General features: G+C 40.6%; 1 protein-coding gene across 7 annotated transcripts in view; it reads left to right on the top strand.

Moving 5' to 3' along the window:
* Positions 1-25656, top strand: part of EVI5 (ecotropic viral integration site 5) — a 206609-nt gene that overhangs the window by 35785 nt on the left and 145168 nt on the right. For all 7 annotated transcript variants that reach the window (XM_047785305.1, XM_047785300.1, XM_047785302.1 and 4 more), the window contains exon 2: positions 19137-19366. In XM_047785305.1, the coding sequence (XP_047641261.1) occupies positions 19218-19366 (149 nt within the window). In that variant the 5' untranslated portion in view covers positions 19137-19217. The remainder of the gene's footprint in view (positions 1-19136; positions 19367-25656) is intronic.

The following is a 25656-nucleotide window of genomic DNA, read 5'->3' on the forward strand; positions in this document are numbered from 1 at the left end:
TCCTACCCTTACTTGAATGTGGAAAAATAAGGGGGGACTAATAAATGGAGGGATTAAGATAATTGATTATAGTTGTTGAACAGTTAAGTATTTGTTAGGATGGGGACATATTAACAGGATAAGGTCAGTGATGGAATGAGAGGACCACACTCAGGTAGGACCTGTTGTCGGTGTGACCAAAGCTATTCCGTAATAACTTTGAACCTTTCACTTCTCCCCAAAGATGCAGAATTACTTGTCCTTTGTATTTGTTTCCCTATTATCTTGTGTATACTTTTCTGTGATTTTTGCTATATTTGTTTCCATGTTTGTCTCCTTAGGCTCCATCAGTGGTGCTCTTGAGGACAGGGCAAGACAGGAGCCAAATGTCGTTCCTCCCCCCACTTAAGACACTTGTTAACTCAAGGGAGTGTAAAAAGTTGGGCCAAGAAAGTAAATGTAATCACATCACACCTCATAGAACAACTTGGACTTGTTACACAGCCGTATTAATACATACACTGAATCTTGTTCCAGTGAAAAGTATATTTTAATTATGTAGGGTTAATGAGGTGTTAAGAACTGTGTGTATGTTATAATGGGCAAGGAGTGGAGGCTATGGGTGGTGGGGAAGAGAATTGTCCTTTTTCATAGTGAGAAGTCAATAGATAAAATATTTAAAACTTTTTTTTTTGGGTCATAGGCCTCATATAACTGATAAAAAAAAATTATAAGGGAGAAAAAAGGTGATGCAGCAGATGTTAGCTAAAGTAAGCCCTGGTATTCCTATTACTGCATCTGTGGTTGACGTGAGCCTTCAAAAATTATTTGAAGAATTTTGTTTATATGTGCATGAAGTTCTCAAAGGGATTTGTGACCCTAAAACGTCAAAGCTTGCCTTAGCAAGAGGGGGGTGGTATGGTGATGGTGGTGTTTTTCAGCATTTTCCTAAGATGTGATTGTTTTGTTGTTGGTTCTTGATTATTTTTTCTTTCTTTCTTTCTTTTTTTTTTTTTTTTTGGTTTTCTTAGGACTGCACCTTTGGGCACATGAAAGTTCCCAGGCTGAGGGTTGAATCAGAGCTGAGCTGCCAGCCTACATCACAGCCACAGCACCACGGGATCCCAGCTCATGCCTGTGACCCACACCACAGCTCACAGCAACACCAGATCCTTAACCCGCTGAACGAGGCCAGGGATCGAACCTGCGTCCTCATGGATGCTAGTCAGATTTGTTTCCACTGAGCCATGATGGGAACTCCTAGAATTTATTCTTTATTGCACAAACATTTCTTTAGTATCTGCCTTTTTTTTTTCTTTTTTTTTGGCTGCCCCATGGCACATGGAGTTTCTGGGCCAGGGATCGGATCTGAATTGCAGTTGTGACCTACTGGGCTGGGCTGGGCTTCAAACTTGTGTCCCAGGGCTCCCAAGATGCTCTGATCCCATTGCACCAAGGCAGGAACTCGGAGTATCTGCTTTACGGTAGACACAGTCTCTGGTACTGGGGATATAGAGATCTCGAGGACATAGTCTCTTCTTTGGGGGCAGTCAGGTAGCAGATGAAAGTGAGAGAAACGTTATTGAGAACTTGTGACTGCTCAGGCTTCATTGTTCACATTATAGAAGAGTTGCCTTCTAAAGAGTTAGAAATGAGGAGTTCCCATTGTGGCTCAGCGAGTTAAGAACCGACTAGTATCCATGAGGATGTGGATTTGATCCTTGGCCTTGCACAGTGGGTTAAGGATCCAGCATTGCCGCAAGCTGCAGCATAGGTTGCAGCTGTGGCTCGGATCTGGCGTTGCTGTGGCTCTGGTGTAGGCCTATAGCTATAGCTCCGATTGGACCCCTGGCCTGGGAACCTCCATATGCCATGGGTTCAGCCCTAAAAAGAAAAAAAATTAAAAGTTAGAAATGATAGGGTGTCTTGGCAAGTGAAACGGGTACCTTGTTCTGAAGTGAGAGACAAGGATGTTTGGAGGCAGGCAGAGAAGTGAAGGAGGCACGTAATGCTTTGGCTTCGTCAGGGCGAGGCTGTTTGGTTGGTGGTGTCTGTAGAACCGGATGGTGAAGAAAGTTGGGGAAAGGCATGAAGAGTGGACTGCATCAGAGCTTTGATGAAAGGTGAGGAGGGTTGTCCAGCGTTGCCTGCATCATGATTGGGTCTTTGTTATTTTATGGAGAAATTTGTTCTGACCTAAATTTTGTTATGTACAGTACACAATGAATTTTTATTTAAAGTACATAAAGTATGGAAGAAAATATATCTAATATTAATAGTACTGACCTAAATTTTTCCTATTTTAAAGTTTTATTGCAGTATAGTTGATTTACAGTGTTGTGATAATTTCTGCTGTAAGTCATGACCTAAATTTTATTTTTTATTATTATTATTTTTTATTTTTATTTTTATTTTTTGGTCTTTTTGGCCTTTTCTAGGGCCACTCCCATGGCATATGGAGGTTCCCAGGCTAGGGGTCAAATTGGACCTGTAGCCACCAGCCTACGCCACAGCCACAGCAGCTCGGGATCTGAGCCGCATCTGTGATCTACACCACAGCTCACGGCAACACCTGGATCCTTAACCCACTGAGCAAGGCAACCTCATGGTTCCTAGTCGTATTCGTTAACCACTGTGCCATGACAGGAGCTCCATGACCTAAATTTTAAAAAGTTTTCTTTTTTGCTGCACCCATGGTATATGGAGGTTGCCAGGCTAGTGGTCAAATTGGAGCTGGTCTACACCACAGCTCACAGCAATGCAGGATCCTTAACCCCCTGAGCAAGGCCAGGGATAGAACCTGTGTGCTAATCGGGTTTGTTACCGCTGAGCCATGAAGGGAACTCCAAAAACAGCTTTCTTGATACATAATTCACACACTATACAATTCATGCATTTGAAATGTACTATTCGGTAGTTTTTCGTATATTCACAGGTACGTGTAGCCATCGTTAGAGTCAATTTTAGAACAGAAAGACCCCTTTAACTCTCCTTCCCCGTCCCTTCAGCCTGCTCAGCCCTGTGCGCCCATTCCTCAACCTTCTGTCCACGGCGATGCCTGTCCTAGACCTCTCATGTGCATGGAATCATTATATGTGGTATTTTGTGACGGGCTTCTTTCACTTAGCATGATGTTTTCAAGATTAATCTGTTAGAGACCATGTCGATACGCATCCCTTTTTATAGCTGTAACCTATTTTTTAAAACGTAAATTTAATTAAAATTGCTTATGCCACTGAACTAAACTCTTTTGGGCATTTTTACCGAAACATTTCTATTTTATTTTAGTCGTTTGTCTTAGTTAAAATATAAATATTTAAGAGTTCCTGTCATGGCTCAGCAGGTTAAAAACCCGACCAGTATCCATGAAGATGAGGGTTCGATCCCTGGCTTTGCTCAGTGGGTTAAGGATCCAATTTTGCCATGAACTGTGGTGTAGGTCGCAAAAACAGTGTGGATCCTGTGTTGCTGTGGCTGTGGTGTAGGCCGGCAGCTGCAGCTCCCATTTGACCCCTAGTCTGGGAACTTCCATATGCCATGGGTGTGAACCTAAAAAGGGAAATATCTCTCTATCTCTATCTGTCTATCCATATGTATATCTGTCTATCCATATGGATATATATATGGATAGATAGATATAGATATATCTTCAACTTAATTTTATCCCATATCATTAAAAAACCAAGATTCCTGTTTCAAGAGACTATCCTACTTGTTAAAAGACTTCCTTGAATATCTTATTTCTTGGCATTGCTTTAGCATACTAATCAAAATGCCATTTTTGTAGCAGCGAAAAAGTAATGATGTGGTTTAAAATGTATCTGACTCTGAGCTACAAATCCATGGTATGTTTTCTTTTTTTTTTTTTTGTCTTTTTGCCATTTCTAGGGCCGCTCCCGCGGCATATGGAGGTTCCCAGGCTAGGGGTCTAATCGGAGCTGTAGCCACTGGCCTAAGCCAGAGCCACAGCAACGCGGAATCCGAGCCGAGTCTGCAACCTATACCACAGATCACGGCCACGCCGGATCGTTAACCCACTGAGCAAGGGCAGGGACTGAACCCGCAACCTCATGGCTCCCAGTCGGATTCGTTAACCACTGCGCCACAACAGGAACTCCTCCATGGTATATTTTCTAACTAAAATGCTGTTCTCTCAGGCTTGGAGTATCAATGTAATTTTATGATTCTACTCTTTACTTATGTTTTCTTAGTGTACTGTCCTTGTGCCTACACAGCATGCTACAGATAGGTAAAAAATATTTTTTCGCAATTGCATGAGTCTATCCTCTCAAAAACAAAAGCAAGTACAGTATGATGTCTTTACTAATACTCTATACTTTTTGACTTCCTGGCTTTATTTGAAATGTTGTTAGGTAATTTTTTGTGTGAATTAGAGCTGTGTAACGAACCACCATGAAACTTGATGGCTTAAAACAATCATCTTAGTGAGTCTGTGGATTTGTGGGTCAGGAGTTTGGATAGTCTTAGCATGAGGGCTTGTGAAGCTGAGAGGCTGGGAGCACTCAAGAGGCTGGGGGCTGGAATTTTTGATAATGTGTGTATCCACGCTCGTGTCTAGTGGTTGATGATGGGGCCTCAGTGGAGCTGTTAGCAGAATGTGGCCTTCCCATGTGGTCTCTGTGTGGGCTGGTTTAGGCTTCTTAGCCTGGGTTCCAGGAGTGAGCCTTGGTAATGACTTGAGATGTATGCTGTCGGTTGAGGCAGTCAGAAAGGTCTGCTCAGGTTTAAGGACGTGAGACGGACACTGTATCCCTCAGTGGAAAGATGTGGGATAAGAAGTGTGGCCGTGTTATGGATTGATTTGTGCCCCTCTCTCCCCGCAGCCCCCTTCCCGAACAGGGGAAGCCCTCACCCCACCAGTACCTCGGGATGCCACCTTACTTGGAAAGAGGTTTGTTGCAAATCTAATTAGGGGAGAATGCCATGTGGCATTGGAGGCAAAGATTGAAGTGCTTGAAGTGCTGCAGCTACGAGCCAAGAAATGACAGAGATTGCTGCCAGACCCCCAGAGGCCAGGAGGGGCCAAGGGAGGACTCTCCCTTCAGGTTTTGGAGGGAAAATGACCTAGTGGATGCCTTGATTTTGAATTTCTAGCCCGTAGGACTATGAGACAACAAATTTCTGATGCTTTAAGCCACCAGGTTTGTGGTATTTTGTTAGGAAGTCCTAAGAAACGAATATAGTCCATCTTTGGCACATACAGCCTGCTACAGGTGTGTTGTAAAAATTATTCTTATGGGTTTTTTCCCTCTACTTGTATTTGATAATGATCTAGCCCGTCTGCACTTTTCTATATCCAATAGACATGTACTAGGAGCGGCTGTTTTAATAGCCATCAGCCTAGTTTATATGTTAACATTTTTTGGTGAAAGGGTACAAAGCATGGAAATTATCAGTATATATAGTTGGAAAGAGAGTTGGAACAGGACTTAGATTCTTTGAAATGTGCTGTTAACAGTCAGTATTTATTAAGGGAATATTAATTTTGAGTGCCTGCTACTCACATAGCTTTGTTCTTTTTTAAAAAAGATGAAGTATTATTGATTTGCAATATATTATATTAGTTTCATGTGGACAGTATAGTGATTTAGTGTTTTTGCAGGTTATACTCCATTACAGAGTGTTATAAGATACTGAATATAATTCCCTGTGTTATAGTCTGTCTGTGTTTCTTACCTGTGTTATATGTAGTAGTTTGTGTTTGTTCATCTCATTCCCCTAACTTTTCCGTACTCCCTTCCCTCTCTTCTTTAGTAACTGTTTGTTTTCTATATCTGTCTGTTTCTGTTTTGCATTTACTTTAATTTGTATTTTTAGATTCCACATATTAAGTGATAACACAGTGTTTGTCTTTCTCTAATTTCAGTCAGCCTAACATTCTCTAGATCCTTCCCTGTTGCTGTAAATGGCAGTATTTCATTCTTTTTTATGCGTGAGTAATAGTCCATTTATATATATTTACACCCATACATACAAACCCCCCATCTTCTTAATCCAGTCATCTCTTGGGCCCTTGGGTTGTTTCCATCCTTTGGCTGTTGTAAATAGTGCTGCTACGAACGTTGGTGTATATGTATTTTTTTTGAAGTAGCGTTTTCTTTTCTTTTCTTTTCTTTCTTTTTTTTTTTTTGTCTTTTTGCCATTTCTTGGGCCGCTCTCACGGCATATGGAGGTTCCCAGACTAGGGGTCCAATTGGAGCTGTAGCTGCCAGCCTACACCAGAGCCACAGCAACGCGGGATCCAAGCCGCATCTGCGACCTACACCACAGCTTGTGGCAACGCCGGATCCTTAACCCACTGAGCAAGGGCAGGGATCAAACCCTCAACCTCATCGTTCCTAGTCGGATTCGTTAACCACTGCGCCACGACGGAACTCCTGAAGTAGTGTTTTCATTTTTTCCCCAGATATACATCCAGGAGTGGAATTGCTAGATCATCTGGTAGTTCTGTTTTTAGTTTTTGAGGAACCTCCATACTGTTTTCTATAGTAGCTGCCCCAACTTACATTCCCACCAACAGTATAGGAGGGTCTCCTTTCTCCACACCCTCTCCAGCACTTGCTGTTTGTACACTTTTTGATGATAGCCATTCAAATCAATGTCAGGTAGTACCTCACTGTGGTTTTGATTTGCATTTCATAATTAGTGATGCTGAGCATCTTTTATGTGTCTTTTAGCCATGTGTATGACTTCTTTGGAGAAATGTCTAATCAGATCTTCTGTTCTTTTTTTTTTTGTCTTTTTGTTGTTGTTGCTATTTCTTGGGCCGCTCCCGCGGCATATGGAGGTTCCCAGGCTAGGGGTTGAATCGGAGCTGTAGCCACTGGCCTACGCCAGAGCCACAGCAACGCGGGATCCGAGCCGCGTCTGCAACCTACACCACAGCTCACGGCAACGCTGGATTGTTCACCCACTGAGCAAGGGCAGGGACCGAACCCGCAACCTCATGGTTCCTAGTCAGATTCGTTAACCACTGCGCCACGACGGGAACTCCCTGTTCATTTTTTTTTATTGGGTTGGCTTTTTTTTCTTTTTAATACTGAGTTGTGTAAGCTGTTCGTGTGTTTTGGTTATTAAGCCCCTGTTGGTCTCATCATTTGCACATATTTGCTCCTTTCCATTAATTGTCTTTTTTTTGTTAGTGGTTTCTTTTGCTGTGCAAAACTTTTATGTTTTAATTAGGTTACATTTGTTTATTTTTGCTTTTATTACTCTTGCTTTAGAACATTGATACAAGAAAATATTGCTATAATTTATGTCAGAATGTTCTGCCTATGTTTCTTCTAGAAGTTTTATGGTTTCAGGTCTTATATTTAGGTCTTTAAAGCATTTTGAGTTTATTTTTGTGTATGGTGAGAGAAATGTTCTGATTTCATTGTTTGACATGTAGCTGTCCAGTTTGCCCAGCACCACTGTTGAAGAGACTGTCTTTTTTCCATTGTATATTCTTTTCCCTTTTGTTCTAGATTAGTGATGTTAGGTGCATGGGTTTATTTTTGGGCTCTTTATGCTGTTCTGTTGAGCTGTGTGTCTGTTTTTGTGCCAGTGACATGCTGTTTTGATTATTGTGCAAGTAGCTTTGTTCTTAACTCATCAAGATAATTAAAGAGGAGTTCCCATCGTGGTGCAGTGGTTAACGAATCTGACTAGGAACCATGAGGTTGCGGGTTCGATCCCTGCCCTTGCTCAGTGGGTTAAGGATCTGGCGTTGCCGTGAGCTGTGGTGTAGGTCGCAGACGCGGCTTGGATCCCGCGTTGCTGTGGCTCTGGTGTAGGCCGGTGGCTACAGCTCCGATTAGACCCCTAGCCTGGGAACCTCCATATGCCGCAGGAGCGGCCCAAGAAATGGCAAAAAGACAAAAAAAAAAGACAATTAAAGAGCAGTTTCTTTACAGACTTGTGTTTGCCAGAGTTGAGGCAGGAGGGAGTGGGATGGACTGGGAATTTGGGGTTAGTAGATGCAAACTATTACATTTAGAATAGAAAAGCAGTCTCTTGGGATAGACCATGTTGGAAGATAATAAAGAAAAGGAATGTAAATATATGTGGGACTGGGTCACTTTACTGTAAATCAATTATACTTTCATATAAAAAAACTAAAAAAAGAGTGGTCTCTTTGACCTATTCTACTCTTTTTGGGTGACAATATGAATGTATAGCAAATAATTTTTTATTTCTTAAGGAACTAAGAGGCAGTATGTCTAAATGGTTAATGATGTAGCAACATAGGGATAATGTGATACATAAACCATAGGGTCGAAGGTAAAGTTAGGCGATAACATCAAGTATCTGAGTATAAGCAGTCAGTAAATATTAACTGTCGTTATTGATGAATGTCAAAATATTCAGTACAGTTGTCCTCACTGTCACGGGGGTTGGTGCCAGAAACCCCATGGGTACTAAAATTTGGGGATACTCAATAGCATAGTATTTGCATATGACCTACACACATCTTCCTGTGTACTTTAACTCATATCTAGACACTTATAATACCTAATAAAATATAGATGCTGTGTTCATAGTTGTTGGTGAGTGGCAAATTCAAGTTTTGCTTTTTGGAAGTTTCTGGAATTTTTTTCCCCCCTCAATATTTTTGATCCATGGTTGGTTGAACTGATGGATGTAGGACCTAGTTTTATAGAGAAGTGACTATATAGACAAAAAGTAACCATAGAAATGGAAAGAAAAGTGGGAATAGAAGGTTAACAAACATTTTAAATATGAGTACTGGTTGGAAACAGCATTTCTTGGAATATGTTTGCAGATAATGGTGAAAAAGTAATTTATGGGCAGTTAAGTTTGGAAGGTACATTCCTTTACCATCTACTTTGATAGTGTACAATAATATAGTTATGGCCCTAAGATGAGAAGTTCTATAAATACACATATCATATACATATACATATACATATATGTAACACATATATACATATTTATAATCTTGAGAGGAAGGTATATTTATAATCTATAGGACTTCAGCTTTCGGCAGTATGGTTCACTATATAGCTTGGAAAAACTTCCTATTTAAAACCAGCTAGAAATTAAAACTTTTTTTTTTTTGGTCTTTTTATAGCTGCTCCTGGCACATGGAAGTTCTCAAAGCTGGGGGTTGAATTGTGGAGCTACTGCTGCTAGCCTACGCCACAGCCACACAATGCCAGGTCTAAGCCGCATCTGTGACCTACACCACAGTTTATGGCAATGCTGAATCCTTAACCTATTGAATGAGGCCAGGGATTGAACCCACCTCCTCCCTCACAGACACTATATTGGCTTCTTAACCCCCTTGAGCCACAATGGGAACTCTGCAAATGTATTTTATTTATTTTATTTTTTGTCTTTTTGCCTTTTCTAGGGCCGCTTCCTGCGGCATATGGAAGCTCCCAGGCTAGGGGTCCAATCCGATCTGTAGCTGCCGGCCTACACCAGAGCCACAGCAACGTGGAATCCGAGCTGCGTCTGCAACCTACACCACAGCTCATGGCAACGCCGGATCCTTAACTCACGGAGCAAGGGCAGGGATCGAACCCGCAACCTCATGGTTCCTAGTCAGATTCGTTAACTACTGTGCCACAATGGGAACTCCTGCAAATGTCATTAAATGCAAATTGTATTTCCACAAAGGTAAGGGAAATATCTCTGAGCCAAAAGCAGCCAGAAATTGGAAACCACATGGCTTTCAAACCCACATGTGTTGTGTGAAGAACTTATTTATTTATTTGAATAGTTGATAGAAAGCTAGAGTAGCTGTGTTAATTTCACACTAAGCTGACTTAAGAAGAAGGTAGATTATCAGACACTGTGTATTGACAAAAGGGTCAAGTCTCCAAAAAGACATTGTTGATGGGGTAAAAACTGATAGAATTTCAAGGAGAAATAGATGGATTCACTGTTACAGTTGGAGAATTCAGCACCTGTCTTTCCATAACTTACAGAGACAGCAGGCAGAAAATCAGTAAAGATAAGCTGAACAATACCATTGGTCAGCTGGATTTAATGACACTTATCTGGCAACTGCATTAACGCATGTTCTTTTCAGTCTCACATAGAATAGTCACTAAGATGCTTATATTTTGGGTCATAAACCACACCTGAAACATGTGGTCTCAGGCCACAGGGGAATTAAGGTAGAAAAGTAGTTGGAAAATCTGAAAAAAATCGGAGATTTTTCTATACCACACCTCCAGGTAACACATAGGTCAAAAAAAGTCCAAAGAAAAGTTTTAATATTTTGAACTAAAAATGAAAAGCAGCAAAAGCAGAGCTTGAAGTTTATAGCATTGACTATATATGTTAGAAAATAAGAAAGATTTAAAGTGACTATCTTCAGCTTCCAGCTTTATAGAAGTAGAGAAAAAGAGCACTATAAACCTTATAAACCTTAAGCAAGAGGAAGAAAAGAAAGGCTAGAGCATAGATAAATAAAACTGAAAACGGGAAGACAGAGAAAATCGGCAAAACTAAAAGCTGGTCTTGGAAAAGACAGATAAAATGACAGACCTCTAGCCAGGCTAACAAAAACGAAAGCGAGAAAGACTGTTAATATAAGGAACGAAAGAGGTAAATTTCTTTTTTCCTTTAGTTGTGATGAAATACAGAATTGACCCTTGAACAATATGGGGGTTAAGGGAGTTGACCCTTGTTGCACAGCTGAAAATCCGCGCATAACTTTACAGCTGGCTCTGTATTTGTGGTTCTGCAGCCACAGAGTCAAACACCTGCAGATCTTGCAGTACAGCATACGTATTTATTCCAAAACGTCTGTGTATACATAGACCCATGCAGTTCAAACCCGTGTTGTTAAGGGTCAACTGTATGTAACAAAAAATTACCGTTGTGAGCATTTTTTAATGTGCAGTTCAGTGGCCTTAAGTACATTCGCACTGCTGTGCAACCGTATCCCCATCCGTCTCCAGAGTGCCCAGTCAACTCCCCACACCCACTTCTCTGGCAACCACCATTCTACCTTCTGCCTCGTAAGAATGGACTACCCTGGGTACCTCATATTTGTCATTTTGTGACTGACTTATTTCACTTAATGTCTTTAAGTTGGCACATCAAAATTTCCCTCCTTTATAAGGCTGAGTAATGTTCCATGGAATATAATGTATATATACCACATGCAAAAATCCATTCATCAATTGATGAAACACTCGAGTTGCTTCTGCCATCTGGATATTGTGAATGATGCTGCTATGAACTTGGGTGTACAAATATCTCATTAAGTCCCTAGTTTTACTCCTCTTGGGGATATACCCAGAAGTGGAATTGGCGGGGTTATATGGTAACTATGTACTCGATACTTTGAGGCACCGTCATACTGTTTTTCACAGCAGTTGCGTTAAGTTTTGTTCCTGTCAACAAAACCAACGCTTATTATTTTCTGCTTTTGTTTCTTTTTTATTTTCTTATTTCCTTATGTGTGTGAAATGGTATCTTATTGTGGCCTGGGTTTGCTTTCCCTGATTAGTGATGTTGAGCCTCTTTTCATATGCCTGTTGTGCTTACTGGCTACTTGTATGTCTTTGGAGAAATGTCTGTTCAGGTTCTTTGCCCATATTTTATTGAGTTGAATAATTGATTTTCTTTTTATATTCTAGATGTAACTTATCACATATATGATTTGCAGGCATTTTTCCCCATTCTGTGGGTTGCCTTTTTCATTCTATTGATAGTGTCTTTTTTTTTTCTTTTTTTTTCTTTTGTCTTTTTAGGGCTGCACCCATGGCATATGGAGGTTCCCAGGCTAGGGGTCTAATCGGCACTATAGCTGCTGGCCTCTACCACAGCCACAGCAATGCCAGATCCGAGCTGCATCTGAGACCTCCACCACAGCTCACGGCAACGCCAGATCCTTAACCCACTGAGTGAGGCCAGGGGTTGAACCTGCAACCTCATGGTTCCTAGTTGGATTCATTAACCACTGAGCCATGACAGGAACTCCTGGTAGTGTCTTTTGCTGCACAAAAGTTTTTTTTTTTTTTCTTCTTTTTTTGGCCACATCTGTGGCATATGGAAGTTCCTGGGCCTGTAATCGAATCCAAGCTGCATCTATGACCTACACCACAGCTGTAGCAATGCTGGATCTTTAACCCACTGCACTGGGCTGGGGATCTAACCCGTTCTAAGTAGCAGCCCAAGCCACTGCAGAGGCAATGCCAGATCCTTAACCCACTGTGCCACAGTGGCAACTCCCAGGAGTTTTAATTTTGATGGAAGTCTAGTTTATCTAATTTTTTCTTTTGTTTTGTCCATGCTTTTGGTGTTATATTTAAGGATCATTGCCAAATCATTGTTATGAAGTTTTTAACCTGTGTTTTCTTCTAAGAGTTTTATAGTTTCAGCTTATGCGTTTAAGTTTTTGAACCATTTTAAGTTAACAGGTAAACCTTTTAAACAACCTTCATCCTGGATTTCTTATCTCTAAAATGACGACATTACCTGTCCTACAGAATTGTGAGCAATAAATAAGTTAATTGATGTGAGAAGTCCTAAAAATGAAAATGCTAAATTGTTGAATAAGCCTTTAAAACAACTAACCCCCAAATGATGAAAAATAACCATAACAATGTAGTTATCTGAATTATATAAATTTTTTTCTTTGTTTAATCAAATGAAGTTGGTGTCTGTTTGAAGGCATTTTTGGAAAGTAAGATTTGTTTTAGAGTCAAATCCTGACCATTTTGGAACCTCCAGCCTTCAGGAACCAGTCTGAGTCAGAAAGTCTTCAGCGTAAAGGTCCTAGTGATGGGAATGGGATTATTTTGCAGTTCCTAGTTCTTCATCGCTCAGATGCTCTGCTGTCGGCTGCTTTTGCTGTGGAATGGGTTCCCTGAGGTCATCAGTGACCACATCTGCTGTCAACTTGGGGTCTTGCTGACTTTTGATAGTGGTTAAGAGCACAGCCGCCTGTGTTCAGGCCTGGGAACTTCTGCATGCTGCGAGTACAGCCAAAAAAAAAAAAAGAGGTTCTTTTGAGGAGTTAAGAGCACCCTTCTAAGTTCTTATAAAATACAAAGTGATAAAGAAACCGTGATCATTTCTCATGGGAGATCCTTTTCAAATATCACGGTCATATCTCAGACTTTTATGGAACTTATTTAATGTATAGATATTTTATTATTTCATTAACATTTTACTTTTGAAGAGAAGTTTTAGGTACACAGCGAAGCTGAGTGGAAAGTGCAGAGACCCCCACATACCCCTTGCCCTGCACACGCAGAGCCTTCCCGCCGCATCAGTGTCCACTGCCAGCGTGGTGCGGACACTTCGTGATCACCCAGTCCCTGGCTCACATTGCAGTTCTCTCTTGGTGGTGAACATCTGGGTTTGGACACATGTGTAGTGGCATGTGTCTGTCATTACTGTATCACACAGAGTATGTTCACTGCTGTAAAAACCCTCTGCGCTCTGGAGCTCCCTCTCTGAGGCAGTGAAGCATCTGATTGCAGCACTTGGGTGGTGGAGGAGGCACGGGTTCAGTCCTCAGCCCCGCGGCGGGTTAAAGGCTCCTGGACTGCTGCAGCGTTGGCGTCGGTCAGCAGCTGTGGCTCAGATGCAGTCCCTGGCCCAGAAACTTCCATATACTGTGTGTTCGGCCATGAACAAAAAATCCTCTGTGTTATGCTCGTTTGTGCCTTCCCTGGCCCAGCCCCTGAGCTTTTACTGTCTCCAGAGAGTGCCTTTTCCAGAATGTCATGTGGTTGGAATGATATATTATGTAGATTTTTCAGATGGATAGTTGACATACCGTAAAATGCATTCCTTTGACGTGCCCAGTCCAGTGGCATTTAGTTTATTCACAAGGTTGTCCAGCTGTCCCCACGGCCCCATCCCAGGACGTTTTCGTCGCTCTCGGAGGAAAACCTGTGCCCGCTGGCGGTCACTCTCCAGCACCCTTCGTCCAGTCACTCCGAGCCACTAAATTCCTCTCTGTCTTCAGCTTCGCCTGTTCTGGACATTTACGTAGATGGAATCACATGCTTATGTGGCCTTTTGTGTCTAAGTACTAAGCCTTTTTAATGACGGCTTTAGTCTTTTCAAAGTTGGTTCATGTTGGATGCGCAACACCTCTGTGAGGTAAACAGGGACTTTGTGACATAATCGCATCGTCAGATTTATTGTGTCTTAGTGACCTCACTTTACCCTAGGATGAAGGAAAGAGGTTTATAGGTGGCAGGGTAGAGATTTGGGAAAGTAGAGTTAAAGGAAAAATAGGACATGACGATGTATGAAAAATAACTCGGTCCTGTGGGATTTCTAGAACCATTAGTAGTAAGCTTTATTAAAATGCAACTGCAATTAAGTACTCCAGTTATATTTCAGAATTCAAAATTAGAAGGTGGGTTGTCGAGCCTTCGGTAGATTTAGACCGAATCTCACTTCATCAGGGGTGAACGTATATCAGGATTGTGCTCTTGGTTATTCCAAACTCTTTAAATGGAAGCCTGTTGCTGCAGCGTGCAAAAGGGGTATGATACATTTATTTTCTAAAAAGAAGCTAAAGCCAATAATAGATGTCTTTTACCTATGCTGTAGTTAACTCACATAGAGGGCTTTTATATAATGGAAATATAAAGCATTACTTCTTTTTTTTTTTTTTTTTGGTCTTTTTAGGGCCTCACGCATGGCACATGGAAGTTCCCAGGCTAGGGGTTGAATTAGAGCTGTAGCTGCTGGCCTATGCCACAGCCACAGCAATGCCAGATCCTTAAACCACTGAGTGAGGCCAGAGATGGAACCCGAGTCCTCGTGGATACTAGTCGGGTTCACTTACCACTGAGCCATGATGGGAACTCCTAAAGCACTAATTCTTTTTTTTTTTTTTTAATTTTTATTTTTTTATTACTCAAATGAATTTATCACATCTGTAGTTGTATAATGATCATAACAATCTGATTTCACAGGATTTCCATCCCACAGCCCAAGCATATCCCCCCATCCCCCAAACTGTCTCCTCTGGAGACCATAAGTTTTTCAATGTCTATGAGTCAGCATCTGTTCTGCAAAGAAGTTCAGTCTGTCCTTTTTTCCACGTGTCAGTGAAAGCATTGGATGTTAGTGTCTCATTGTATGGCTGACTTCACTTAACATGATAGTTTCTAGGTCCATCCATGTTGCAAAAAATGCTGGTATTTCATTCTTTTTAATGGCTGAGTAATATTCCATTATGTATATGTACCACATCTTCTTGATCCACTCCTCTGTTGATGGGCATTTAGGTTGTTTCCACGTCTTGGCTATTGTAAATAGTGCTGCAATGAACACTGGAGTGCATGTGTCTTTGTGAGTTGTGGTTTTCTCTGGGTAGATGCCCAGGAGTGAGATTGATGGATCAAATGGTAGTTCTATGTTTAGTTTTCTGAGGAATCTCCATCCTGCTTTCCACAGGGGTTGCACCAATTTACAATCCCACCACCAGTGTACTAGGGTTCCTTTTTCTCCACACCCTCTCCAGCACTTATTGTTTATAGACTTTTTGATGATGTTCATTCTGGCTGGTGTAAGGTGGTACCTCAGAGTGGTTTTGCTTTGCATCTCTCTAATAATGAGTGATGTTGAACATTCTTTCATGTGTTTCTCCACCATCTGTATGTCTTCTTTGGAGAATTGTCTGTTTAGATCTTCTGCCCATTTTTTGATGGGGTTGTTTGTTTTGTTGGTATGGAGCTACAGAAGCTGTTTATAAATTTTGGAGATTAATCCCTTGTCAGTCGATTCACTTGCAAAGATTTTCTCCCATTCTGTGGGTTGTCTCTTTGTGTTATTTAGGGTTTCCTTTGCTGTGCAGAAACTTTAAGTTTGATTGGGTCCCATTGGTTTATTTTTTGTTTTTGTTGTCAATCCTCTGAGAGGTGGATCTGAGAAGATGTTCCTGTCATTTATGTCAGAGAGTGTTTGGCCTATGCTTTCCTCTAGGAGTTTGATAGTGTCTGGTCTTATATCTAGGTCTTTAATCCATTTGGAGTTTATTTTTGTGTGTGGTGTTAGGGAGTGTTCTAATTTCATTCTTTTCCATGTGGCTGTCCAGTTTTCCCAGCACCACTTATTGAACAAGGAAAGCATTAATTCCTAAAAAATTTTTTTCATATATTTTGATGGAAGTATACTTGATATACAGTGTTTCAGGTGTACAGCAAAGTGATCCAATTTTATATATATATTTTTTCAGATTCTCTTCTCTTATAGGTTATTAAAATATATTGAAGACACTTCCCTGTACTATACAGTAGGTCCTTACTGTAAGCATTAATTCTTGAAAGTTGTGAGCATAGTTGTAATTATTGGTCGGTATTAGTAAAAGGCAGCATTTTTATGTAAACTTTATATATTAGGTTTTCTGTTTTAAAATATAGTATGTTTTCAGGGCATTCTCGTCGTGGCTCAGTGGTTAATGAACCCGACTAGTATCCATGAGGACATGGGTTCACTCCCTGGCCTCACTCAGTGGGTTAAGGATCCAGTGTTGCTGTGAGCTCTGGTGTAGGTTGCAGACACAGTTTGGATCCAGCGTTGCTGTGGCTCTGGTGTAGGCTGGCAGCTGTAGCTCTGATTGGACCCCTAGCCTGGGAACCTCCATATGCCGTGGGTGCAGCCCTAAATAGGCAAAAAGATGGGGAAAAAAAAAAATATATATATATATACAGAGAGAGAGAGAGCATGCTTTCGGGATGCAAGCTAGTGCCATTTTCACATTTGAAATTGTAGCTGTAACTATGTAGAGAAGATCAGTAGGCTGACAGATCATAGCAGGCCGTCTTATTGTCTGCCATGGCTCTTACCATTTCCTGGCGCAAAAAGTTCTGGTTAAATTATTTCGTTCCTATCTGGCCTTTTGCGCTGATGAGTTGTGCTGTGCTGGTCTCTGCACTGGCGAGGACTTTCCTTTTGTTTTGGTTCCCTGACTTCATCCTGCTTCTCTTGGGAATTCTTCCCTCAACAGTAAGAGCTCCCTGAGCCCTTCTATAGTTCCATTCCAAGGGAAGGAAGTTCTAAAAGGGGAAGTTATTGAAAATGAAAAGAAAAAGATATGTCCTTAGGTTAACAAAACTCTTGCCCCTGTTCACTTGTAATCAAATCTTTGTCTTAGAAGTTCCAGCCTCGCACTGAATGGTTTAACTATGACCTTTTTCCGTGTTACCCTTTCCCTCATTGACTCTTTCTGCTGCTGGGTTGAGGTGGAGGGAGTGGAGACAGAGGAATAGAAACAGAGTCTGGCGTGTGTGTTGACGAGGTGAGGAGGAGAGCGTTCGGCAACCTATGAGGAGAGAGTAGCATTTGCAAAGAGTCTAGGTGGGATTTTATTTGTGTGTATGTGTTGGTGCTCTTTAGTTTGTTTTTTGTTTGTTTGTTTTGTTGCTTTTTAGGGCTGCACCTGCGGCATGTGGAAGTTCCCAGGCTAGGGGTCCAGTCAGAGCTACAGCCGCCGGCCTGCACTACAGCCAACAGCTGCGCAGGATCTGAGTGACGTCTGCGACCTACAGCACAGCTCATAGCAACACCAGGTCCTTAATCCACTGAGCGATGCCGGGGATTGAATCTGTGTCCTCGTGCATACTAGTCAGGTTCATTTTCACTGAGCCACGACAGAAACTACTGTTGGTGGTTTAATTTGTGTGTGTATAAATTGCTGTGTATAACCAAGGTTAGCTGAGAATATGCTGATCTCGAAAATAATTTGTAGTGCTTTAATCATTTATTGCATAAAATTTAAGATCTTCTCAGTACATACAAGCATGTCATAGTTTTTGTTTAAGAACTTCATGATCAAGAAACTCTTTTGTGGAGTTCCCATCATGGCACAGCAGAAACGAATCCAACTGGGAGCCATGAGGTTGAGGGTTCGATCCCCAGTCTTGCTCAGTGGGGTAAGGATCCGGCGTTGGCATAAGCTGTGGTGTAGGTCACAGACGTGGCTTGGATCTGGTGTTGCTGTGGATGTGGTGGAGGCCGGCAGCTGTAGCTCCAATCGGACCCTAGCCTGGGAACCTCCATATGCAGAGGGTGCGGCCCTAAAAAAGACAAAACAAACAAACAAACAAAAGAAACTCTTTTGTGATAGTTTAAAAAAATTACAATTCTTTGAACAACCTGCTATATACCTTGTTTTTGTAAACTCATATTAAGAATGCTTCGTTTACATAGATATTCAAATAGGGTTATTGTTCCCCTTATTTTTCATTCCTGAAATGATAATGCCTGTTTGAATATTACTTGTGTATGTCTTGCCTTTCAACTGAATTTGCTGTAGGCATATTTGCTTAAGGGGTTGGCAAGATTTATGAGGAATTTATAGACATTTGTATAGTTCATTGAATCTTAGAGATAGGAGGGATTTTAAAGGCCTTTCTAGTCCTTGCAGTAGAAACTCATTTTCAACCAACTCGACTTTGGGCTCTTGTAATTGCTTCTTAATTGTAGCTATTTGTAGAGACGGTCTGTTCTTTCTGGGAATTCCATTCTATTTCTGACTCGTTCTGTTTGAAAATTGTGCTCTGAAATGCTCTCAGTCCTTTATCGTAATTTTGTTCTTCTAGAACTGGATCCTCTTCTATGAAAATATTCCTTGGTGGTTTGAAGACATATCATGAGTCTCATTTCATCTTATTTGTGCTAAGCCCAGTTTTTATTGAATTGTTGGTCGTGTTATAGAATTTCCCTATTCTCATCACCTAAAGGACATGTTTCAGTTCCTTGGCTTTCATATGTTTTTGACTACAACCCAAATAAAGGATGTATTTCATATCCCAACTGAACATATCCACACATACATGTAGGACATAGTTTTAATACATACATGTAACTGAGATGAAAATTTTGTGGGACAGCGTATCTTTATTGACACTTTCTGCTCCTTTTCATTAAAAAAAAAAATTAGCATTACCTATGAAATGGATTGTGTTACTCCCTAATGGATTTAACCTATAGTTTAGAAAACTCTATCCTATTTGTTTATGTTGCAGAACCGAGTTTCTAAAAGCTGTGTGTTAGGACAGTCATTGCTAAAACAGGCTTTGCCTTTATTAAGTCAGAGGATTTTGGTGATGGTTCTTAAGTAAACCTTACGTGAATTATTGAGTTCTAGGAAATGCATACAATAAAACTGAAATATATGCAACTTCTGTTTTTATTCTCAGGTGGCGACAGACAAGGTTGCAGAAAAGTTGAGCTCTACTCTCTCATGGGTGAAGAACACAGTATCACATACAGTCAGTCAGATGGCCAGTCAGGTGGCCAGTCCATCTGCTTCGTTACACACCACATCCTCCTCTACCACGCTGTCGACGCCAGCCCTGTCACCGTCTTCCCCGTCTCAGCTGAGTCCAGACGACTTAGAACTCCTGGCTAAACTGGAGGAACAAAATAGGTGAGTGACGTTGCTCAGCTTCTCCCTCTCTCATTATCATTCGGACTCAACTTTTCTTATGTATATATACATATATATGCCATAATCAAAATTTTAAATATTTGCTCATTGTAAGAAGGTTTAGGAGTTCTCTTGTGGGGCAGTAGGTGTAGGATCTGGCATTGTCACTGTAGCAGTTTTGGTCGCTGCTGTGGCACAGGTTTCATCCTTGGCCCAGGAACTTGTACATGCCATGGGCACAGCCCAAAAAAATGTTTATTTTCAGAATTCTCTTGTGGTGCAGCAGGTTAAGGATCCAGCATTCTCACTGCAACAGCTTGGGTCTGATACTTGGCTCTAGAACTTCCAGATACCACAGATGTGGCCAAAAAAAAAAAAAAAGTTTATTTTCTAGTTTTTGGCTCCTTGTTTATCAAAATTACCTAACAAAAGTATTCGAGTCTTTTTTTTGGAAGAGTTGGTCTTAAAACTGAAGTTGGGCTAAAATTTTCTTCGGCTCAGATAGCTATAGATATTTATTTTCTTAATATGGCAAATTCTCTAAATTCATCCTGAATTTTAGAAAAAAAATTAAGAGAAATAAAACTGCCATTTTTATTTTTCAACTCTCTAAACAGTCCCTTTTGATTAGGCTGTAGAATAATTCAATTTAGGATGAATTAGTGGTATAGCAATGAAATCATACAGTATATACTCCTTTTTAATGAGTTATTTCACTAGCATAATTGTTTTGAGTGTCATCTGTGTTGTAGCATAGTTCATTCCTTTTTATTACTTTGTAGTGTTCCCTTGTATGCATGTGTCACAGTTTACCTACGCACCTGTTCTTGTGAAATACTGTAAACATTTGTGTACAAACCTTTGCTTTAACTTCTCCTGGGCAAATACTTAGGAATGGAGTGGCTGGTTTCTATAGTAGGTAAAATTTAATTGTCGAACTGTTTTCCAAAGGGCCTATAGGTTTTCACTTTGGTCATCAGTATATGAACATTTCAGTTCTTCTCTATCCTTACCAATACTTGGTACAGTCCATCTTTTTAATTTTAGCCATTCTGATAGGTATTCATATCCTGTGGTTTTAATGTGCATTTCCCTATGGTTTTGAGCATTTTTTTATGTGCTGATTTGCCATGATGTATCATCTTTGATTATATGTCTGCTTGAAATTTTTGCCCATTTAGAAAATTAGGTTGTTTGCTTTCTTACTGCGTTTTAGGAGTTCTTTCTTTGTATATTTTGGGTATAAGTCCTTTATCTAGATACATGCTTTTCCAATATTTTTTTGCAATGTGTGGCCCTTTATTCTTTTAGCAGTATCTTTTGAAGAACAAAAGTTTTAAATTATTTTTCTTTTTTTTTTTTGTCTTTTTGCCATTTCTTGGGCCGCTCCAGCGGCATATGGAGGTTCCCAGGCTAGGGGTCCAATCGGAGCTATAGCCGCCGGCCTACACCAGAGCCACAGCAATGCAGGATCCGAGCCGCGTCTGCAACCTACACCACAGCTCACGGCAACGCCGGATCCTTAACCCACTGAGCAAGGGCAGGGACCGAACCCGCAACCTCATGGTTCCTAGTCGGATTCGTTAACCACTGCGCCACGATGGGAACTCCGAAAGTTTTAAATTTTAAGTCCAATTTGAAATTGTCCTTTTATGGACTGTGTATTTGATGATTCAGTGTCATGTAGATTGACTCCGGTGTTAGAGGAGTTTTATATCTTTAAAATATTTTACATTTACTATAATCAATTTTGAGTTAATTTTTTTATATTAAAGTTTAGATCAAAGTGCAGTTTTTGAATATGCATGTTGAATTGTCTTTGTTGAAAAGACTACCCTTTCTCCACTTAATTACTTTTGTCGAAAAATCAGGTGTCTGTATATGTATGTGCCTGTTTCTGGACTCTCTTTCTGTTCCATTGATCTGTCTACCTTAATGCCAATATGACGCTGCCTTGATTATTGAACCTTTAGAATAAGTCTTGAAATCAGATTGTGTTAATCTTTCATCTTCTTTTGCTTATTTTTGGTCCTTAGCATTCCCATGTGAATTTTACATCAAGTAATTTGTACAAAAACACTTGCTGAGATTTTGATCAGAATGGTGTTGAATCCCTCTTAGTATTGCCTTCTACCCATGCACACAAAGTATTTCTCATTTACTTATTACTTGTGCATGTTACAATTTAATTTTTGATTGTTCATTGCTACCATATAGAAATATAGTCATTTTTCTTTCGTTGTTCATATATCTTGCTCCTTTGCTAATTCACTTGTTCTGGTAGGTTTCATGGGTTTTTTTGTTTGTTTTTTGTTTTTTTTTTTAGATGCCATTAGATTTTCTACATAAACGGGCATGTGGTCTCTGAATAAAAGCACTTTTATGTCTGTGTTTACAGTATAGATGCAGTTTATCTCTTTTTCTTGCCTTTATTGTAGTACAAGTTTGTATTAAAGTGATGGTTAGCCTTGTTGTCCTCATCTTAGGGGGGGAGCATTAAATTGTAGAAGTTGATTGTGGGTTTTTTTAGATGATTTTGTAGATGATTTTTTATCAGATTGAGGACATTCCTTTTTATTTCTCATTTACTGAGAATTTATAAGAAATAGGTGTTGGATTTTGTCAAATGCTTTTTCTAAATATAGTAAAATGATCATGTAGTTTCCTCTTTTAGTTTAATATGACAAATCACTTTGATTTTTGAATGTTAAAACCAACTTTGCATTCCTGAGATAAACCCCACTTAGTCATTACATATTGTCTTTATAAAATATTGTTAGATTTGATGGGCTGATTTTTTTTTTTTTTTTTAATTTTGCATCTGTGTTCCGGAGGGAAATTGATCTGTGGTTGTCTTCTGATACCTTGGACCTTATCTGTAATGTCTTGTGTCCTTGTAATGTCTTTGTGATTTTTCCTTTCTAGCATGCATGTAGTGCAGTACATTTCTCCTCAAGCCCTGCACTCTTTAAATTTACCACATCTTGAGTATGGTGTGTTTTGATAAATGTTTTATGTGCACTTGAGAAGATTTTTGTATTCAGCTGTTGTTTGGTGGAGTATGCTATAAATGTTAATCAATTCAACTGATTGATAGTGTTGTTCAAATCTTCTGTATCTTGCTCGTTTTCTCTTGTCTTATATCAGATAAGGAGAGAGGAATATTGAAATTTCCAACTGTTATTATGGATGTATTTCTCTTTAAATTTTATCAGTCTTTGTTTCATATAATTTGAAGTTATATTATTATTTATGTAAATATGTAGAATTGTTATGTCCTGTTGTGAAATGCTCTCATTATCCCTGGTCAATTTGGCAGTGTATAGTGCTTTTAAAAATACAGTCTGACAGGGAGTTCCTGTCATGGCTTGGCAGTTAGTGAACCCAGCTGACATCCATGAGGACGCGGGTTTGATCCCTGGCTTTGCTCAGTGGCTTATGGATCCGGCATTGCCATGAGCTGTGGTGTAGGTCGCAGAGAGGCTCAGATCCCTCGTTGCTGTGGCTGTGGCATGGATTGGCAGCTACAGCTCCGATTGGACCCCTAGCCTGGGAACCTCCATATGCCGTGGGTGCAGCCCTAACAAGACAAAAAGACACACACAAAAAATACAGTCTGACAATCTTCATTGTATAATTGAGGTAATTACATCACTTAAAAAAGTCCGAATGGCAAAATTTTATTTCTTGCTCATATTCACATCATCTCAGACTTCGGGCTGAGTACATGCTTGCCTCACACTTCCTCACCTCTGGACCAAAGACCAGACTCATGGCAAACGGAAAATAGATGCAGTGGAAACATATCTTCACACATCTGCTAGGGAGTGGCCCATGTAACTTCAGCTTACATCGGCCGAAGCAAATCACACCCTCACTCCTTGTGGGGTGAAGTGAGGATTAGAGCGGTCTTGCAGGGCTAGATCTGAGAACGTATATGCTTATTATTTCAGGACCTTTTCTCGGTAGTTTTACTGTTATCGTGCTTTTAATTATTCACATACTATAAAATCCACCCTTTCAAAGTGTACCATTTGGTGGGTTTTTAGTGCATTCACAGATTTGTGCAATGATTGCCACTATCCAGTTTCAGAACATTTTTCTGACGCCCCCCAAAAACTTGGCCTTTGTTAGTCTTCCCTTTCTTCCCTCCTTCTGGCTGCTGGTCACCGCTAATCTACTTTCCGTCTCTATGGATTTGCCTATTCTGGACATTTCATCAGTAGTATTTTGTGATTGGCTTCTTTTAGTTAACATCGTGTTTTTCAGGTTTTGAACAAATAGATCATTTACATTTAATGTAATCACTGATGGTTATGTTTATTTTGTCATTTTGTTTTGCTATTCTTTATTTTTTAATTTTCTGCCTTTTTTTTTTTTTTTTTGCTTTTTAGGGCACACTCACAGCATATGGAGATTGCCAGGCCAGGGGTCTAATCAGAGCTACAGCTGCCAGCCTACACCACAGCCACAGCAACGCCAGATCCGAGCCATGTCTGCGACCGACACCATAGCTTATGGCAACACTGGATCCTTAACCCCCTGAGCGAGGCCAGGGATCGAACCTGCAACCTCATGGTTCCTGGTCAGATTCGTTTCTGCTGTGCCATAACAGGAACTCCTGATTTTCTGCCTTTTGACTGATATTTATAATTCTGTTTTGTCTTTCGTTGATTTATTCACTATAACTTTGTTATTTTGGTGGTTGCTTTAGGGTTCATAGTATACATCTTTAACTTAGCACATTGCGCCTTCAAGGGATCTCATACCACTTCACATGTAGCGTAAGAACTTAGAATAATACATTGTAATTTCTCCTCTTCAGTCCTTTGTGCTAGTTTTATCATTCATTTTATTTTATTTTATTTTATTTTGGCTGTGTTAGTGGCATGTCAAAGTTTCTAGGCCAGGGATTAAACCTGTGCCACAGAAGTGACCCAAGCTGCTGCAGTGGCAATGCTGGATCCTTAACTCACTGTGCCACATGAGAACTCCCCACGCATTTTACTTTGGTATATGTTATAAACTCTGTACTTCGGTATTATTTTTGCTTCAACAATTATCTTTTTTTTTTCTTTTTGGATTGCACTTGTGGCGTATGGAAGGCCCCAGGCCAGGGACCAAATCTAAGCCACATCTGTAACCTATGCCACAGCTGCAGCAATGTTGGCTCCTTGACCCACTTACTGGGACAGGGATCAAATCAGCAATGCCTCAGAGACCATCCAGATCATTAACCCACTGTGCGATAGTGGGAACTCCCAACAAGCAATTATTTTTTAATTGAGGTTGAAATAATGAGAAAAAAGTCCTTATATTTGCCTATATAGCTTCCATTTCTGGTGCTTTCTTTAGCTCCAGACTTCTAAGTGATATAATTTTCCTTCTGCCTGGAGAACTTTAATATTTCATGTGGTGTGGGCCACTCCTCTATGTCTGAGTCTTCATTTGCCTGCTCGGAGCTGTAGTAGCACCTGGTCCTGAACCCACTGTGCTCGGCCAGGGGTGGAACTGGCACCTCTGCGGAGACAGGCTGGATGGTTAACCTACTGAGCCACGGTGGAACCCTCACCTTTGTCTTTTTTTTTTTTTTTTTTTTGGGTCTTTTTGCTATTTCTTGGGCCGCTCCTGTGGCATATGGAGGTTCCCAGGCTAGGGGTCCAGTCGGAGCTGTAGCCACCGGCCTATGCCAGAGCCACAGCAATGAGGGATCCAAGCCGTGTCTGCGACCTACACCACAGCTCACGGCAACGCCGGATCGTTAACCCACTGAGCAAGGGCAGGGACCGAACCCGCAACCTCATGGTTCCTAGTCGGATTCGTTAACCACTGCGCCACGACGGGAACTCCACCTTTGTCTTTTAAAGACATTTTCCCTGAGTCTGGGAGTCTAGATTGACAGTTTTTTCCCTTCCTTTCAGGACTCTAATAATGTTTTGCTGACTTCTTTCTTACATTGTTCACACCAGGGGGTCTGACACAGTCCTTGTCTCTGTTCCTGTATATGTAACGGCTTTTCCTTCCCCCTCTGTATCTTTTCAGATTTTTTCTCTATTCCTGCTTTTAAGCCATTTGATTCTGAGGGTACTTTCTTGTAGTTTTCTTCATGTTTCTTACCTTCACATTTTGTCGAAATTCTTGTAGACTTAGAGTTGTCTTCAAATTTGGAAACTTTTCAACCATTTTCTTCTTCAGATTTTTTGGTTCTTTCCTCCTCCTCACTGACTCTAATTACAGAAATATTCATCCTCTTGAAGTCGCTCCGCAGCTCACTGATTGTGAGTTCATCT

This window comes from Phacochoerus africanus, chromosome 6 (assembly GCF_016906955.1).
Source record: "Phacochoerus africanus isolate WHEZ1 chromosome 6, ROS_Pafr_v1, whole genome shotgun sequence".
Lineage (NCBI taxonomy): Eukaryota > Metazoa > Chordata > Mammalia > Artiodactyla > Suidae > Phacochoerus > Phacochoerus africanus.